Consider the following 20,440-nt stretch of genomic DNA (forward strand, 5'->3'; position numbering starts at 1 on the left):
TTAGCCAAAGTGATGAGTAAATCTTGTCACATAGTTGGACCTATGGTTGTCTTAAGCCATGTGATTAGTACTGAAGGGAAATAATTGAACAAATAAATGTAAAAAATGATAGACTGCATTGAAAAGTTATTTATAAAAACCAAGGTATAAATAGGAATTTTATAATTTTTCCCTTTGTGGGAACAGGGCACTCTTAATTGTGTAAGTTTGTCCTGCCTTCCTACATTTTGACTTGGGGTGTACTTTTATAGGAACATGTATCTACTAAAGTTGAAATGTGTTTCATTTTTTTCCACACACCGTGGCATGATTTTGTTCTACAAACACAAACTGGCTCAGACACAAGCCTTTAATTTTTTTTCCAAGTCTTTACGTACTTATTTAAGGTTTTTGAGGGGAGGGATTGGTCATTATCTGGAAAGGGGAAGGTGCTTACAACTGTGGGGACTTTATTCTATGAATGTGTTTTATTTGGAAATTTGTGTGTGTGTGTGTGTGTGTGTGTGTGTGTGTGTGTGTGTGTGTGTGTGTGTTTATTTGGTATTTGGAAAATTTAAGCCGTAATGCTGTTGTGTAGTATGCACTAAACATCCTGGAAGGAAGTGGAAGGTGAGTGAGCTGCTGAGTGTGACACTGCCTGCAGTTTCAGAGGGAGTTAGTTCAGAGTATGTCATAGTGCCAGGGGTCTCCAGTGCTGGGCTTGAAAATTAGAATATGTAATAACATAATTTTTAGGGGCCCTTGGCTGGCTTGGTTAGTAGAGCATGTGACTTTCGATCTTGGGGTCATAAGATAGAGCCCCACGTTGGGCATGGAGCCTTCTTAAATAAAAAAAAAAAATATTATTTTTCTATTCCTTTGGTAAATAGTTATTGGATGCCTAATATATGTCAGTTACCATGCTAAACACTGGAGATTAAGCAATCGAGTTTCCGGTCTTCAAGTAATTTCATGGGGATGATAGACAAATATTTACAATTAAGTCTGAAACTCTGATAGGGAAGTACAGGATGCTATGGAAATAAGCATTTTTCTAGTTTATTTCTCTGAAACTAATGGACATAAATCTTGAAATCGCTAGGCAGTAAATGAAGCCCAAGGCAGAGCTTGAAGTCATAGCTGTGCTCTATTAAAAAAAATGGTTTAGGAGTTCACTCAGATATGTTTAATTTAGTTTGTCTGATTTTGGAAGAGACTATGATTATTCTAGTTTCTGAGAATATCATTCTGTTGTATTGAAAGACCAACCATGTGTGTTGGTTCTTTGCTTGGATTTAAAATCTCTTATGGATGTACCAATTATTTTATCTGTTGAATTAAATAATGATAAAAGTAATTTTAGGGGTGGCTCAGTCAGTTGAGCATTTGACTCTTGATTTTGGCTCAGGTCCTGATTCTAGGATTGTGGTATTGAGCCCTGAGTTGGACTCCACACTGAGCATGGAACCTGCTTAAGATTCTTTCTCTCCCCTGCTTTCTCTGGCTCTAAAATTTAAAAAAAAAAAAAAAAATTGTAAAAAGTACTTTTGTGGTACAGCCACTTTGGAAGACAGCTTGGCAATTTCTTACAAAAGTAAACACTACTCTTACTATGAAATGCAGCAGTCGTGCACCTTGGTATTTACCCAAAGGAGTTGAAAACATGTCCATACAAAAACCTTCACAGACTGTTTATAGTAGCTTTTAATTCATAACTGCCAAAACTTGGAAGCAACCAAGATGTTCTTTAGTTAGGTGAATGGCTAAAGTGCAGTACATGCAGATAATGTAATATTATTCATTGCTGAAAAGAAAGGATCAAGCCATGAAAAGACATGGAGGAACCTTAAAAATGCGTATTACCAGATGAAAAGCCAATCTGAAAATGCTACATGCTATGTGATTCCAACTATCTAACCTTCTGAGGAAGGGAAACCTATGGAAGGAGACAAAAGAATTAGTGCTTGCCAGGGGTGGGGTGGAGGAGAGAGATGAAGAGGCAGAGCACAGAGGATTTTTAGGGCAGTAAAAATACTGTGCATGATACCATAGTGAGGGATATATGCTCTTACACATTTGTCAAAACCCATAGGTGCAACACCAAGGGTGAACTCTACAGTAACTGTGGACTTTGGGTGATAATGATGTGTCGGTGTAGGTTCATCCTTGGTTTAAAAATAAAGTACGTTTCCGGGCGCCTGGGTGGCTCAGTCGGTTAAGCAGCCGACTTCGGCTCAGGTCATGATCTCGCAGTCCATGAGTTCGAGCCCCGCGTCGGGCTCTGTGCTGACAGCTCAGAGCCTGGAGCCTGTTTCAGATTCTGTGTCTCCCTCTTGCTGACCCTCCCCTGTTCATGCTCTGTCTCTCTCTGTCTCAAAAATAAATAAAACGTTGGGGCGCCTGGGTGGCGCAGTCGGTTAAGCGTCCAACTTCAGCCAGGTCACGATCTTGCGGTCCGTGAGTTCGAGCCCCGCGTCGGGCTCTGGGCTGATGGCTCAGAGCCTGGAGCCTGTTTCCGATTCTGTGTCTCCCTGTCTCTCTTTCCTCCCCCGTTCATGCTCTGTCTCTCTCTGTCCCAAAAATAAATAAAAAACGTTGAAAAAAAAAAAAAAGAAACTTGACAATAATTTAAAATAAATAAATAAATAAATAAATAAATAAATAAATAAATAAATAAATAAATAAAACGTTAAAAAAATTTAAAAAAATAAAGTACATTTCAGGTGGGGGATGTTGATAATGGAAGAGGCTGTGCATGCATAGGGGCAAGGTGAAAATGGGGAATCTCTGTATCTCCTCAATTTTGTTGTAAACCTAAAACTGCTCTAAAAAAAAACAGTCTTAAAAAAATACTTTTGGTCACTGTAAGTAATGAGCACTGCCTCAGAACTATTTCTTTTATGCTTGTGCATGGCGCTTGAGTCCAAAGAGGTTTACTGCATGGAAAGGCAGTTGGCACAGGACGTCATTCTGGGTAAAAAGTGACCCTTGCAGCGGCCAGTCGGGGTTCTAACATATACTTTCACATCCAGTTTAGTTATGGTAAAGATGGTTGTCACAGTAATCCTCCCACTTTATTTCTAGGAACTAAATCCAATTAGATTTCTTTCACAGAAAGGTTCTCCTAGAAGCAGGTTTCGTTTTAAGACAGAGAAATCAGAAGAACATTAGAACTCTCCCTTTAGCACTTAGAGGTTTGGTCTCAGTCAATTTGATTATTATAGTGATTTCTAAACCTGTTTTTACCTTTGGCTGCTTTCCACTAAATCCATTTGAAAATGCATTAGTGGAATCTTTCTCTTTGAACAGGGCTTTCCCAGGGTTCTCTTTCAGATTATTCCATTGTACTTTTCCTACACTTCCAAATACATTGTAGAAATTACTTTTCCTTGGGGCATACTGAAAACTCTGTGTTTATTAATTGACCTTATGCTACTAGTGTCTGTCATTTATAAACTTGAAAAACAAAAAGTGGCGGGTCTTGTAGATGGTAAAGGAAAAAAGATGACAAAGGCACCAAACTTCAGACATTTAAGTTGCTGAGATTGGAAAATGATGGATTTCAAGATTGGGGCTTGGAAGTTCAATTGGTAAATTCCAGATGACCTCTATCCTCTGCTTTGGTCTTTGCCGTTTTGTTCTTTAACCTTTTGCTTACTTTGCTGTCTACTGAGTGTAGGAAAAAAAATATGATAGAATGGATAGGACTTACAGCTTGCATTTTTAAGATTTTTAAAATTGAAAAATAGTTCACATACCATAAAAGTCACCCTTTTGAAGGGTATGATTCACTCACTGCCTTTCAGTATGTTCAGAGATGTGCACCCATTACCGTTATCTAATCCCAGAACATTTTCATCACTCCGAAAAGAAACCTCATACTTATTAACAGTCATTCCTCATTCTACTCTTCCCCAGCCTCTGGCCCCCATGAATCTACTTCTGTCCATGGACTTGGAGATTTCATATAAATAGAACCACACAACGTATGGCCTTTTGTGTCTGGCTTATTTCAGTTAACACAGTGTTTTTGAAGTTCATCTGTGTTGTAGTATGTATTAGTGCTCCATTCCTTATGGCTAAATAATATTCCATTTTATGGATATGCCCCACTTATCTATTCATCATTTGGACCTTTGGATTGATTCCACTTCTTGGTTAGTGTGAATAATGCTGCTGTGAACATTCATGTACAAACTTATGTGTGGACCTCTGTGTTCATTTCTCTTGGGTATGTACCTCAGAGTGGAATTCCTGGATCATACAGTAACTCTTTAACTTTCTGAGGAACTGTCAAACTGTTTTTTTCAGTGCTACACCATTTTACAGCCACCAGCAATATATGAGGGTTCTAAATTTTCCGCATCCTCCCCAACGCTTCTTGTTGTCCATCTTTTTCATCATAGCTATCTCAGTGGGAGTGAAGTAGTTTCTCATTATAGTTTTGATTTGCATTTTTCTTTTGACTAATGATGTTGAGCATCTTTTCCTGTTTTTATGGTATTTTGTCTTATTCTCTCTGGGAAGAAAATGTCTATTAAAAATTCTTTGCCCACTTTTAAATTGGGTTGTCTTGTAAGGTTCTAACAGTTCTTTATATATTCTGGATACTAGGCCCGTATCTGACATATGACTTGTAAATGTTTTTTCCCATTCTGTGGATTATCTTTTCACTTTCTTGGTAGTATTTGGAGCACAAGAGTTTTTAGTTTTGGTAAAGGCCAACTGAACAAATGAAGGAATTAAGTAATTAATTTATCTATCTGGTTTTTGTTGTTGTTGTTGTTGCTTGTGCTTTTGGTATAATGTCTAGGAAGCCATTGCTCAATCCAAGGTCGAGAATGCTCTTATTCTTTTCTAGGGATTTGATCGTTTTGGCTTTTATATTTAGATCTTCATTCCATTTTGAGTTAATTTTTGTATATGGTATGATTCTTTTGCATGTCTGGTTATTCCAGCACCATTTGTTGAATATGGCATTCTTTTTAACTGTTTTTTTCTCTCTGCCATCAATCCAAATACTTACATTAATAGTGCATGAAACTGCAAGACAATAGGATAAGACTGGAATACACAGTTAACAATAAGAATCTGTCTTCCCTTCAGGACTTGTATCTAATTGAGATGGATGATGGGATTATACATAAAATTGTTGAGTGGGATATGATTCAGTGCCAGAGGAATGGTGGAGAGAACAGAATTCATTAGGAATTGAGAAGACTGAGTGAATCGGTGAACAGAGAGATTTATAGAGGAGATGAAGCTATTGACGTTAGGTAAGGTTTAGATACAGAAATGGCCACAGTAGAGCTACTGAAGCAGTTAGATTCTTTTGGCTCAAGGTATATATGGAATACCTTTTAGACAGATTTTGAAATTTTCCTGAATTTCCAGGTCTTCTCTTAGCTTAAATTATGTTATTAGATGTTGGAAGCACCTGATACATACTTCGTATAATTGTAAATAGAGATCAGGGCAATTTATTTTGGCCACATCATACTGGATTGCTTACTTTATGGACACTATTTTCTGTCTGCTTATCGTTTTTACTTCTCTCAGTGGTTGTCACTGAACCAAACATATTCCCTTCTTCATAGTGCCTAGAAGTCCCTAGGTTTGGTTTCTTCCCTCCCTCCCTCTTTCCCCTTTCCTTTCCTTTCCTTTCCTTTCCTTTCCTTTCCTTTCCTTTCCTTTCCTTTCCTTTCCCCCCCCTCCCCCTTATTCTTTCCCCCTTCCCCCTTATCCCTTTCCTTTAATTTTGAGAGAGGGACAGAGAGAATCCCAACCAGGCTCTGAACCGTCAGCATAGGATCATGACCTGAGCCAAAATCAAGAGTCAGACAGTCAACCAACTAAGCCATGCAGATGCCCCTTCTAGGTTTCTTTTCTTGAAACTTGAGAGAAACTGTTCTTGTCATGGTCACTCTTAACTTCCACATTATAAATCCAGTGGTCAGCTCTTAGTCCACATCTTACTTAACATAGCAGAGCATTTAATACACTCGGTTACTTCTTCCTCCTTGACACATTTTCTTTACTTGGCTTCCCCAGCACCATACTTGATTTTTCTCCTACATCACAGTGTTTCAGTTAATCTCCTTTTCCAGTTCGACTTTATCGTGGTCTTATAAACTTGGAGTTTCCAGGACTCTCGTCTTTTACTACTTCTTTGTGTCTGTACTAATTCTTTTGATGATTTCATTGATTTAGCCTCATGGCTTTAAGTATCATCTACATGCCAGTGACTCACAAGTTTATATATCCAGCCCTGTTTTTGCTCTTGAACTCCAAGTTTGTATGTCTAACTCCTCCTCATGTGCACTGAAGTGACTACTCACATACGAAATTTAACAAGCTGAAACTGAACTCTATCTCCTCTTCCTCTCATACCTGCTCAGCTTTTCATCTATATTCTTCTAATTGAAGACAACTCCATCTTTCCAGTTGACTTAAGCTAAAAAGTTTAGAGTCATCTGTAAGTCCTTTTCTTTCCTCATACTTAAGTCAGGAAATCCTGTTGGCTTTATCATCAAAATATATCCAGAATCCAGCCACTTCTCACCACCTCCACGTCTAACACCCTGGGCTGAGCCACTGTCCTCTCATCTAGATTGCTGCCACAGCCTCGTAACTACTCTTCCTGCTTCTGTCCTTCTACTCCTGTCCTGAGCCAGAATGGCCATACTAAAATGTGTCAGTTTTTGTACCTGCTGTGTTCAAAACCTTGCAGTGGATATCCCTTTCACTCAGAATAAAGTCTAAGAAGCCTTTTATAATGCCAAAAAGGCCCTGCACGATCAGGACCCCGTAATCTTTTAAACATTTTCTCCTCTTTTTCTTTGCCAGACATCTACTTTAGCCACACTGGCTTCTTTGCTGTTCCTTGAATAATCTAGGATATTTCTGTAAGGGCTTTTGCTCCTTCTGCCTGGAATGCTTTCCCCTGAAGGAGAGAAAAAAGAATTGTTCCTCTAACCTTGTGAGTTCTTGGCTGAGACCCCTGTAATAAAAGGCAGATTAACAAGAGAAAAACAGTTTATTAACATATATACCTCATGTATACGTGGGAGGTTCCCAGAGAAAAATGAGCAAGTCAAAAAGGTGGCTTAGAGTTCAGGAAAGGTGTGGGGAGACCAGTTTATCAGGAAAAGCACAGTAAGAGTAAAGTTTGTTACTCAGATATAAATCTGAGCCTTCTTCATTGATAGGTTTCTTATGATTTAGTGCCATTTCTTCTTTTCGAGGTATAGAGAGGGAGACATTCTTACTGATGGAGATTTCTAAATGTAAATTTCCCTTACAAAAGGGTAACTTTTACTGTTTTCAGTTTTTCCTGCATCTGCTGTTTCTCACAATAATACGCTCAAAATAATCCTTATGCCAAAGAAGCTAATTTTAGGGTGGCAGATATGCTGCCCTTCAACCCCCACAGTAGCCCCAAGGCTGGTTTCCTCATTTCTTTCAAGTATTTACTCAGATACCACTTTCTCAGTGAGGCCTATAATGTCCACTCTAAGATTGTGATTGTTCAGCTCAAATGCACTCCCCATCTGTTCTACACAACTTTTCCTCCCCCAGTAGCATATATCATCTTTTGTCATACTGTATATAATTGATACTTTGTGTTGTTTATCTTGCTCACCAGAAGGTACGTTTTAAGGCAGCTTAGGTACTTGATGGTGGTACTTGATGGTTTTGCGTCACTGCTATACCTGTCACATAATGAGTTCTCTATAAATATTTGTTGAATAAATGAACATCCTAGGACTACTGTAGTTTTGGGGTTGTTCTTGTTCGGATTCTTGGGCCCCATCCCAGAGCTCTTGAATTAGAAACTGGGAGTGGGGGGGGGGGGTCAACTCTTTTGTTTTAACTAGACCTTCAGGTGATTCTGATGTAAATTACAGTTTAAGAATCACTGTTATAGTGAGTAGGGGTTTAGAAGCCAGGCCTGTTACTCACAGTGGGGATATGTAGATAGATGAGGTAATTGACAACATGACTCAATTTGTTCTCTCTTCCTCCCATCTTCTTTTCCTCCCTTTTTCCTGAGGAGGTAGCACTGGGAAAGAGGATTTAAATTCTAGTAACTTTCCATTGATTTGTCATGTGTATCAAGGTCCCCAAGACCACCTTTAGATTCCAGTGATCACTAGGAAGACACATAGGACTCAGCATGTAGTCACACTCATGGCTAAGGTTTATTATATAGCAAGAGGGTACAAAGCAAAATCAACCAAGGGAAAAGGCTCATGGGGCAAAGTCCAGAGGAAACCAGGAGAAAATTTCCAAGAGTCCTCTCTCAGTGTAGTGTCACACAGGCAGGGCACATTTAATTCCTCTGACATCAAATTGTAGCAAGTTTGAAGTGTTGTCCACCAGGGAAGTTCTCTAAAGAGGTAGTGCTCAGGGTGTTTATTGGGGACTGGTCATATAGGCACTCTCTGCCTTAGCGGATAGCGTAATTCTAGACTCCCATAAGGAAAGCAGGAATTCATCATAAACCACATTGTATACACTTTAGGGCACAGTAAGCCTCTGTTATCAGGTAGGGTGGTGGGAACCCTTATAAGAATGGCTCACTGTGCCTTATACATGGGGATATGATAACTTTTTCTGCTATGTTCATGCTTTTCAACATGGTATCCAAAGAAGTTTGTTGGGTTTTTTTCTATCTTTCATATAGAATATAAAGCATTTGGACTAAATAATCTCTTCAGGAAATTTAGTAACGATGAAACTGTTTTGAGAATAATTTGAACAGTTTAAGTGGATTGAATAACTGAGTTTATTCACTTAGACATATTTTTTGAAAAATGCCTTGGCAGTATTATTCACAGTCTGTGCTATTTTGGTAATTACAAAAGTGGTTTATTTCCTAGTAAAGTTTTCTTATTTATTCCAAAAAATAAATTAAGATAGCTTTCTTAGCATTCACTTGAAAAATGTTATCTGTGAGTGTGACCATCTGCTTCAAAGCAGATATTTGTTTTTCTTCACTTTTCTTCCAACTCTCATGTTCTAAAGGGCCCATTTGAAATTTGCTGTCTTTTGGGTTTGCTTTCATGAGTAACCAATCTTCCTTCTTTCTTTTCTTTCTTTCTTTCATTTTTATAGGCCAAGATGCTGAATTATCAGGGACACTTTCACTTGTTTTGACACAGTGCTGTAAAAGAATAAAGGATACTGTTCAAAAATTGGCCTCAGACCACAAAGACATCCACAGCAGTGTTTCTCGGGTTGGAAAAGCCATTGATAAGGTATGGTGTTGAAGGAAGTGTTTGAGATTTTTAAAAAGCATCCTTCATCTCCTGTCACTGCTTTGATAACATTTGCTTTCTCCAATTATTTTATGCTTGCTTTTAACAACTTCTGCAGATCTGGTTTTATTATGTTATTCTTAAAGTTTTCTGTTGATATTTTAAAAAAGAAAAAGAAAAATACAGCAAACCTTGTTACAGCCTTGTTGTTTATCCATTTGCTTGTATGATTGCAGTTCCTAGTATCATGATGAGTAAATTTACAAAGAAATTTTAGCTACTATGAGGGAGTGTGTTTACAGGGGTAACTTTTCCTACTTCCTGAGCAGTTCCTTGGCTGTGTCTCTCTTATGGGGCAGTTAGAATAACACCCTTGCATCCGTCTCCCCTGCATCATCCTAACTGTTGTCTTCCTGTGGACATGCTAGCTGCTTTTCTCCAGTGTTGTGTTCTGTGTGAGTGAGTGGGCTGGCTGCTAGCCGGCAGGGCCAGTCATTTCTGTTGGGTGATTGTTCCAGTGACATCTCTTGAATCTTCCTTATAAGCAGTTATTTTTAGCACTGGACCACTTTTGCCTTTGGAGTTCATAGTCCTAGTGGGGCCTAAGAGAAGAGGTATAAGGTTACTATGTGATACCCCTGACTACATCAGCCATTGGGGAGTTTGTAACTGGTTATGGACGTTTTTGTTGACCCATTGTAAACTTCTGGGAAGGTAGGAAGAACTTTTGGGAAGAGCTTTTTGTAGCAAAAACAGTCCTAGGAGTTGCTTAGTTTGTATATAAGAGAGCTAATAGCTATGATGTAGATGGAAACTCATGGAATCCAGAGAGTGGCTTTGTCTAACTCAGGGGTAAACCTAGCTGTTAGAAATTACCCTATAAAGCAGTAGTATTGAAGGGCTAGACAAAGCAGCCTAAGGCAGAACTATATGCTTCTAAGGAGATAGATCTCTTTAACTGGTAGGTACAGTGTGGCAGGACTGTGTGTGTGGCAGAGGCTCTCGGGATTGTTTGGGTAGCTGTGGTTTACAGAAGTGTTAGCGACCTTTCAGAGAGCTTTTGCCACTATCGTAGTGCTGAGGGTTTCAACTCAGCAAACGAGGCCAGAGAAGTAGTGTTGGCAGCAGCAGCCCCATTTTGGGTTAGTGATGGCATTTGCTAGCAAAGGCTGGGAAGGCAGTGAGTATTCTCTGAAATAGCTTTGAGGTTGTGATGCCTATTTGGTGACTCCAAGTGAGTGAACACAGCATTGGAAGTGGCTTTGGCATTAGACTTTTTGGGGGCTATGGTATGGAAGTCTTCAGTTGGCCTATACTGGCTTAAGTACTTACTGGAATGGTGATGGGGCCTTTAGAGACAATCTTAAATCACTGTGGGTGAGGAACTGTCAGTTTCTCTAGGTAGAGTAACTACTGGTGGTATTTAGGAAGCTTCAGGTTTTGGTGGCTCACAGTGGTCAAGGCAATCTAATGGTTCTGATGGTTCAAACCTAGAGGTTGGAGGTTCCTAGACGTTCCAGGAGGCATCTGCTTGACCATCAGGCTGCCTGTAGTTATGACAGAGTGGGGGGAGAGTAAGACCAGAAGATGGCCATGACAGTGACAAGAGCTGAAGTTTTCACAGCCAATCAGAGAAAGAATCTGAGAAGAGATCTGAGAATCGGGAGAGGTGAGGATGGCCTCAGCAGCCATAGCTCAAGTACTTGGACTGCTGGCCACTAGGATCTGGAGCATTTGGGCCAGTAATTCACTAGCTCTGTATTCTACCACTGACAGGGTGACCACCTGTCCTCATTTCCTAGATTGTGCCTGTTGTCCTGTCATGATTATCAGAATCCTCTTCTTAATTCTTGTTCCTCAGCTATCAGTGAATTGGGAAGTATGTCTTCCTTCTGATCCACCAGGTCTTTACAAATATTCATAATGCTTGTCAGATATTTTGGCTAATCTTTGAGACAAAACATTTAAGTGTATTTGGTACTAGAAACAAAAGTGTCCCTTTTTGTTTGGGACAAACAAACATGGATACCCAGGGAATGCATGAGGAGTAATCTACGTTCTGGCTTTTTTGGTGGGGATGTGTTTGAGGTGGATATTCCTAGTTATATATTTTAATTTACTCATTTCTCTTTTGAGGACATTTTTTTTTCATGTATGTGGAAGTTATAAGGGCTTTTTCAAGTAAAAAAAAAAAATGTTTTTTTTGTAGCTTTGTGTTGCTGTGAAAGTAGTTTAGGTTCTAGGTGACCTGGATTCCAGATTCTTCTGATCCGTCCTATGAAACTACATTGTTAGGTTGATACTGATAACTGTTTGTTGAATTATAGTCCTGGATAACAGAAGAAAGCCTGGATCTTTTAGCCCACTTCCACTTCTCTAACATGTTTCACTGCATTTTCTCCTTCCCTCCCCCTTTTTCGGGGTGGGAGTATCTGCTTGGCCTCAGCTGTAGGAAGCTGTTACCCCACTAGAACGAACCAGACATTGTGCTTCTGCATACATAAGGAATTCTGTGTAGGCTGTTGTAGAAGATTCCACTGACTTGTAAAGTCTTCCTTTTCTTTTAGCTTAGAGCTGGTAAATAAATCTGTACAAGCTTCCAGGGCCACCTGTTGTAACAGGGCAGGGTGGACTCCTTTGGGCTGGCGGTGAGCAAACAGGATGAAGCTGAAGCCATTGCGGCACAAGCCTTTAAGTACCACAAACAGACTTGAGTAATGAACTGGAATGCTGTGAAGCAGCCTGTGAGCACCATGTTATGGACACATTTTTCCACCCTGCCAAGAGGAGGACAGAGAAGCTGGTGACTCCTTTATGAGCAGGCTGGTTTTGAGTGAGGAACATGAGTAAATTTTTGACATGCTTGATGGTTTTTCTTCTTTAATGTTTTAATGCTTGTTTTAAAGTTCTTTAGTCATCACTTAAAGTAAGCAGAAAAGAAGTTTGTGGCATTAGCTAAGGCACTTTCTGGCTTTTAATTATTGTGAACATAAAAAATTATTGAAGATTTCTGCCTTAATGTGTTGACTCTTTTCAGATGCCCACAGTATGATCACTATTTAAAATAAATAGTATCAGCCATTGGGTTCTGTGGCAAATTATTTTTAGTAAAAACAATGTGTTGGGCTATTTCTTATTTCCTTTCCCATTTTAAGAACATCTAGAGTTCTCTCCTGCTTAGGGCATTTACTTTAGTGTTTTACTTAGTCTTTTGGCTTTTTTTTTTTTTTTTTAGTTTACTTCCTAAGTAAGAAAAGTCAATAAAACCATTACTGCTTTAGATATGTGATTACTGTTTTAGGTGTGTGTGTGTGTGTGTGTGTGTGTGTGTGTGTGTGTGTGTGTATTAAAATAAATAGTGTTAAGATTTGAAATTGTCTGAAATTTGCTGTGGGGTAATTGAAAGCAAAATACATAGTCCATGTTCTTTAGAAGATTATGGTCTAGTTGGTCACATAAGAGTGCTGCTTGTACACGTGAAAGAACTGGAAAACTTCTGAGGCAATGTAAAATAAATTTGCATGGGATGGGCTTTGCTTACTGTAAATGGAAGATCATCGTGCCCTTGTTTAAGTTTTGTGGAGTTGGTATCTTAAATTTGACTTGGAAGAACAGGTAAGATTTCAAAACAGCAGAGTGAGGTGTGGTTTTCTGCAAGGCTGAGAAGGAGGCTGAACAACAGTGAAATAAATGCTGGACTGTGAAAGACTCTCAGGGACTGACTCAATTGGAGTGGCTGCCTTATCAGGAAAAAGCAGGATCAGGTTGATGGAAAGCCTAATGATTTGAGATTAGGGGAAAAGGGAGGGAATGATTTAAGCAGTTGAGGATTTGCTTGCCCTCATTAAATAGGGTGAAATTAGACCAAGGAGAAGTCAGGAGTAGGAAGATAATAGCTGTCACTTACTGAATTTTGACAATGTTCCAGCTACTGGGCTGAGTGCTGTACATATATCTATATTCTATGATGCTGGTACTTTTTTCCCATTTTAAGACTCAGATATTAAGTAACATACCCCAGGTGTGCAGCTTGGAAGTGCTGAATCAGGTTTTGGAAAAAGATCTCACTCATGAGTCTATGCTTAAACACTGTGCTAGGAAATCAGTTAGGCCTTTGCCAGGGCAGTAGTGTTTTAAGGGCGGAAAATAAGGGTTAAAAAGTAGTTTTAAAAACTATTGGCCTAGGTGCGCCTGGCTGGCTTGCTCAGTTAACTGTCCAACTTCAGCTCAGCTTATGATCTCACGGTCCGTGGGTTCAAGCCCTGCGTTGGGGGCTCTGTACTGACAGCTTGGAACCTGTTCAGATTCTGTATCTCCGTCTCTTTCTCCCTCTCCCCTGCTCGTGCTCTCTCTTTCTCTGTCTCTCAAAAATGAATAAACATTTAAAAAAAAATGATAAAATAAAAACCATAAGCCGAAGCTGATATTCTACCAGTAGATGGAGCATCTGCATGGGTGAGGCAAAATGCTGACTATGTTAAAAAATGGCATGAAGCTATAAAAAGTGAAATGTAGAATATTTAAGATAGTTCTGTGTGAACCATCTGGAACTGCCTTTTATGTAGGTTTGACTGTGGCATGAGAGGAGAAAAAGATACCAATGGGAGAAAAGGTGTTGGATTTAGCCATATAGATACAGAGTGGGTGAAGTCAGATATGTACTAGCTCTAAAGTTTTGTTATGTAATGGATAAATCCTTATGTAGTAGAGAGATGTTACTGGTAATGAAGGAGAAAGGAAATTAAAATGACTAGAAATGGAAATTTCACTCTGAGAAGAAAAAGACCTAAGTTGAATTCTGAAATATAGACAGATAATTTGATAATATATTTTGAGTGGAATTTTTAGAATTACTGAAAAGGAATGGTTAACAAAATTATGAAAAAGGCAACAATAATAAAAAGCCAGGAATATAGTCCCCTAGAAATAAAACATGTCAAACTAACTCCTCTCCCCAAATTACTACTTAGTAATGCAAGGAAATGGAATAGACTATGTGTTTAAATAAAAATCTCATACCTTTGTGGTCAAGATGGAAGATGTTTGTTTTTAAATTATGTGATTTGACTGGGAGCAGCTGCATTCTCAATACCTCGTTGGGTTTGGCCACAGTGCATGGTCTGAGGATGGATCTGACCCCCCCCCCCCCCAGGCTTGGCCACAATTGTTTGCTCCAGGGTGAGTACCTCAAAGTCCTCTTGTAGGACCTTTTTCATTAGAGCTCTTAATGGAAGGAAGGGCTGGGAATATGTGAGCCTAGAAGTGATTAGTAGTCCTTGAAAGAGTCTGGTCTGTTGTGGAAAACAAAATGCTTTCGCAGAGAGAAATAGAGGCAAAAGGTGGGGAGGGAACGAACATTTTTTGAGGTTCAGTTACCCTCTTACCTACCCCTGGTTACCTGGGCGTCCTTCAAATCCAACTTGTGTGGGCAAAAGAGACTTCTGTTTATAAGAACGAAGAGTCCTGACTCATATAAACAGCTAGATGCTCTCTGGGTCTCTTCACTTGTGTTGGGCTCCATTTTCTCTGAAACAATACTGGTTTTGCCTTTTTCAGTCTGAAGATCATTCTCAAAAGCGAAGATGAGTTAAGTTCTGTTTTCTTTGCCATCTGTTACATTACGACATTAGCTGTAAGCTCTGGGCCTGTATTGTTCTTACCCTGTTTCAAGCGGAATGAAACTATATTCTTTAGTTGGTAATGATAATTATTTGCATTAAAGTATAGTCCACAGAGGAAAGCCTACACCTTTGCAATCACTTCTCCTATTAGGATACAGGATCAGATAATCCCACTGAACCTGGAGGTGGTACAGACCCACTTTGGCCTGAGGCTAGAAGATGAAATAGCTAGCTTGTTCTAGAGTCCTGGTCAGGTTGGGTTGAGAGGGAAAAGAGATCTTACACCCAGTAAGTTGTGCCAACTAATCCAGTGTGTAATTGTATTCAAGTGATTTTTAAATTAATGAATTTGTTATTAATGCTTCTGTTAATGTGTTTTTTGTTTTTATTTACGTTTCCTAAAATGAAGACTCTCTTAAATGTAGAATCAGGATTTGGTGGCAAGGCCTGGTTTTTGATTCAGCTACTGTGTATTGAAGGCTTGTTGTGGGATAGGTCCCGATAGATATTTTAGGATAAGTTTTTATCAACACTTTGTAAGATAGGGATGATTGTCCACAGATACAGATGGGAAAACTTTGATCAAAGAACTAGAAAACAAATGGAGGAACTGGGTAAATACTCAGATTTTATGACTTTGAAGAAACTTCCTCAGTTGGAGTTCCTTGAGAGAATTAACTCCTGGTGTCCTTGGGTAGCCACTGTATGTATGAATTTCTCTCGTGTGGAAAGAGGTAGGTGACATCTTTGGGAGAATTAGTAAAATAGTCCCTCAGATTTCTGTAATCTGTTCAGATAAGGAGGCAGTCAGACCAGAGCAGGAAGGTATGTAAAATAATTGTGAGGGATAAGGATGCAAATGTGACAGATGGTTAGATTGTGGAGCATTTTAAGGATTTTAAAAAGCCCAGCGCAGAAGTCTGGCATATCTCTGACCACACCACATTACTCTCCCCTTCGTTTACAAGGTTAGAAGTTACTAGTGTGACTTTCCCCTCCTCCTTCCTTGATTTGGCACAACCTACCTCTCTATTTTGAAAATAAAAATAGAGGTATGAATATCCTACAGAGGACAGAATGGAATGTCTAAGAAGGTAGTATCTACATCTAAAAATTCATCTACAAATGCTTATTATGACACACTACTGAGTTTATTTTCCAGCCATAGTTTGCAAGGCACTGCTGGCTGGTATATGCCCAAATATGGGTTATTTTCATCTGAGGCCTTGTGCCTCATCATCAGCTTTACTAGGTTTGCTGCATTTTTCCCTGAAAAGCTTATACCAAATTCCAGTCCTACCAAACATGTACGGTAGCAGCCCTGTTTTCTCACTTCTCACCTATACTTGGTATTATCAGATTTAAGATTTCTTAAATTAATCAGATGTGAAATATTATCTAGTTGTATCAATTTGCATTTCCATCACCATCTTCGGGGTTGAACATCAATTCGTGTGTTTGACTATCAGAATGTCTCTCTTTTGTGAATTTCTTATTCATTGTTTGTCCATTTTTTTCAGTTAGGTTGTTTGTCTTTATTATTGATGGGGGGATTTTGATTGTTCTCATTTTGGGAGGAATTTAAAAAAAAACACCTCTTTTGGATGTATGTAAAATATGTACATATGTTAAGTAGATTTCTTTCTCTAGACTGTGTGTAACCAGAATTCAGGTCTTTTTATTCCCTATTAAGCATTTTTTGCAGTTTATCTCTTTCTCTCACTGCTAAACCAGATTGACTGGATGCTTAGAAGGGAAATTGATTCCTGGTATGTGCAACAATAGCACATTGTTAGGTTTATAACACCAATTTTTCTTCAAAAGTAGGTAGTTTTTTAAAATATTATCAATAGTATTAAAGAATTTGTACTTAAGAATTGAAACATATACTGAGTTTTATCATGTATTGTTACCACTTTCTCAATAATTATAATCTCATGAACTGTATTTCGGAAGTGTATTGGTTTTGGATGGTGAACAGTCAAAAACAGTCCTTAAAGTTTAACCAGTGTGTAAGCATGTTCGTGATGTGGCCAAAGAGGATGATCTGTTTAGATTTCATAGTTTTGTAATTTTTTTTTTAAGTTTATTCACCTATTTTTTTTCAACGTTTTTTTTGTTTGTTTGTTTTGTTTTTTTATTTTTGGGACAGAGAGAGACAGAGCATGAATGGGGGAGGGGCAGAGAGAGAGGGAGACACAGAATCGGAAACAGGCTCCAGGCTCTGAGCCATCAGCCCAGAGCCTGACGCGGGGCTCGAACTCCCGGACCGCGAGATCATGACCTGGCTGAAGTCGGACGCTTAACCGACTGCGCCACCCAGGCGCCCCTATTCACCTATTTTGAAGTAGAGAGAGGGAGCACAAGTTGGAGAAGAGCGGAGAGAGAAAAAGAGAGAATCCCAAGCAGGCTCCTCACTGTCAGTTCAGAGCCCGATGAGGGGCTCAAACTTAAGAACCTGAGATCATGACCTGACCTGGAATCAAGAGTCGGCTGCCTAACCGACTGAGCCACCCAGGCACCCTTCATAATGTTTTATTAAAGCTATTTATTCCTTCTCTGTCTCAGCTTCCAGATTTTAAAACTTAAATTCATCAAAAATATGAATGACACGAAGTACATATATGAGGTAGTATATGAATTCGTGTATCCTTGAGTTTCTTTCTAAGCTATAACATCCTCTTCAGACAGACACACCCTTGAATGTGTGCTCTTTTGCTTTTGATTCATGTTTGAATCCTGCTTTCACCTTTTAAGAACCTCTTCTCATGTCCTTTTTTCTTTAAAAATATGAGAGGGAAAAGTACAGTAAAACAGAAGTACTAATAATAGATATTTCTTTTTATTAGCCACTTCTTGGCTTCTGTGCAATGCTACTGATTTCCTGCAGCCATGCAAACGAATTTGGTCACCTAGCAACAGAAGCTGGAACTGATCCTAGCACTGATGCAACAGTAAGAACGTGCAGTTATAACAAAAGGAGTTCTAACACTGTGTTGCATTTCCTCAACCTCTTTTTATAATTTTAGCTGTAATTTTTACTATAGGTGAACAGAAAATAAGCTATGAAAGTATTTTATTTTCTTAGTAGTCTATACTGGAAAGTCAGAATGGCAGAAGGAAGCTCAGAACATTTCATCTAGTGCATTGCTTATTCATGCTTAGTTATATTTTCCGAACCTATCAAATAAGTTATAGAACTTGAATGTAGTAAAAAGACATCCTGAGCATGAGTGTTTGATTTTTTTCTTACCCGTATAACAGGGACCATGGCATACCTTATGGAAATAAAGGTATGTGAGGGGCATAGTAAAATTGTTCAAATTTGTTTAAATATTAAATTCTAACATTTCCAAATGGTCGAATTTTACTTTTTTATGTATATTAAGAGAAGATTTGAAGGATTTTTTTTTTTTTTAATGTTTATTTTGAGAGAGAGTTGGGGAGGGAGGGAGAGAATCCCACCAGACTCATTGTGGATCCCGACTCGGGTCTTGATACCATGAACTATGAGATCATGACCTGAGCTGAAATCAAGAGTTAGAGGCCTGACTCAGCCACCCAGGTGCCACAAAGGAATTCTTGAGCAGTTACTATCTGATGGTAGCTCTTAAAATTTGGACTTAATGTATACTACCAAATGAAATAGTTTCTTTTCACATGTCCTGTCCTTTGAGCTGATGAGTATGTCTTCCAAAGTTGTTTCATTTCTTTCCTACAGAACAGATACCTTATAAATTTGTTGGAGATTGATGGGATTGGAGAATAATTATTAAATGAATATTTGGAAGTCTGAAGACTATGTTTGGATTGAATGAGGTCGACAGATCAATGAGGAATCTTTCTTATGTAGTCTCAATAATTCTTGCTTATAGGTTACACTTAGACATTTAAAGAAATACTGGCAGATTCCTGAGTTTGTTATAAATGAAATATATAAATATATAATATAAATGAATATATAAATATGTATGAAATATATAAATAAATGAAATATCTATAAATGAATATGTAAATATATATAAATCAAATATATAAATGAAATCATCTTCAGATACCCATTCCTTTATTCGTTTGAATGACCATTTGCCTGGGGCTTTGTGTACCCACAGATACTGGACAGTATTAGAAGAGGAACAGAATTAGCACCACCTCTACTTCTAGCATTCTAGTGGTCATAGATGGCATAAAGCTACAATAATCTACTCAAAAGCATTGGTAAACTGTTATGAAGGCATCTCTCAACAGGCAGAATCTCATAAGCTGATTTGAAATTAGAGAGCCTAATCCAAGCATTTGTGGCCTTTTCTTCAGTGCTAGGGGCAACCTAGATTTAGTACGCGTGTGGAAGCTATTGCTTTAGCATCTCGGTGCTTTGTATTATTAATATTCTTTACGTTAAGTACTAGACCAAGAAAGATGTTTATAAAAAACAAGTAAATAAAAATTTAGACTCTGACAGTAATTTTGGATTGTTCATTTTGGTTTTTGTCTGAATAAGTCTTAGTCTTAATATATGTGTTGACATCTAAAAATAGGGTAGATAGGTCTTTAAAGAAAGAGATGCTCAGTTTGGGAGAGGACAACTCCTTCATTGTGGTAATTGTAAATGGTAGGTGATTAGTAGTTCCTGCCTGTTGTTGTATGTGCTATAAAATAATCCTGTGTTTCTTGGTCTGATTTAAGCAGTGATTTCCTAGGATTATAATTTCAGTTAAATCTAAATGATCTTATCTAATTAAATTTATGTACTTAAAAAACGCAAGAAGGTTATTAGGGGGTAATGCCTATGAAAGATTTAGGGAATGGAAATAAAATTGGTCAGGGAAAGCTTTTAGACCACAAAGTAGACTTTTCTTCCTTTACTCTTGATGTTCAGAGTTTTCTTACGGTATCATTTTCTATCTAGAGAACCTATTATAACAGTTGTTTCAGAGCAGGTCTTCTGGCAACAAATTCAGCTTTCCTTTATCTGGGAATGTTTTTATTTCATCTTCATTTGTAGAGGATATTTTTACTTGACATAAAATTCTGGGATGACTGTTCTTTTCTTTCAGTACTTGAAAAACATGCCGCTTCTTTCTAGTCTCCATGGTTTCTGTGGAGAATTCTATAAGCAGTGCATCACTTTTCTCTAGCAACTTTCAAGATTTTTTCTTTGTCTTCAGTTTTCAGCAGTTTGATTGTGAGGTGTCTGGGTTTGAATTTCTTTGAGTGTATCCTTTTACAAGTTTGATGAGCTTCTTGAGTCTGTAGGTTTATGTCTTTTGCTAAGACTGGGGAATATTTTTTTCTACATTACACTCTTCTCTCCTTCTGATACTCTGATGAAGTGCCTGTCAGGTGTTTTTTGTCCCACAGGTCTCTGACGCTCTCTTCATGTTTTCCAGGGTTTTTTTTTTGTTTATTTTCATTATTTTCTTAATGTTTATTTATTTTTGAGAGAGAGAGCACGAGCAGAGGAGGAGCAAAGAGAGAGGGAGACACAGAATCTGAAGCAGGCTCCAGGCTGCAAGATCATGACCTGAGTCAAAGTCAGACACTAACTGACTAAACCACCCAGGCACCCCTTTTTATTGT

At 38.5% G+C, this 20,440-nt stretch overlaps 1 protein-coding gene across 8 annotated transcripts in view; it reads left to right on the forward strand.

Moving 5' to 3' along the window:
- The window catches only part of RMND5A (required for meiotic nuclear division 5 homolog A), a 68,871-nt gene that overhangs the window by 11,904 nt on the left and 36,527 nt on the right, over window positions 1–20,440 (forward strand). For 6 of the 8 annotated variants that reach the window (XM_045054534.1, XM_045054532.1, XM_045054531.1 and 3 more), the window contains exons 2-3: window positions 9,097–9,239; window positions 17,710–17,814. The exons of 1 other annotated variant lie outside the window; for it this stretch is intronic. In XM_045054534.1, coding sequence (XP_044910469.1) covers window positions 9,097–9,239; window positions 17,710–17,814 — 248 coding nt within the window. The remainder of the gene's footprint in view (window positions 1–9,096; window positions 9,240–17,709; window positions 17,815–20,440) is intronic. One more of the 8 variants, XM_023251858.2, reaches the window with a different exon arrangement.

The sequence above is a fragment of the Felis catus genome, chromosome A3, assembly GCF_018350175.1.
Source record: "Felis catus isolate Fca126 chromosome A3, F.catus_Fca126_mat1.0, whole genome shotgun sequence".
Classification (NCBI taxonomy): domain Eukaryota; kingdom Metazoa; phylum Chordata; class Mammalia; order Carnivora; family Felidae; genus Felis; species Felis catus.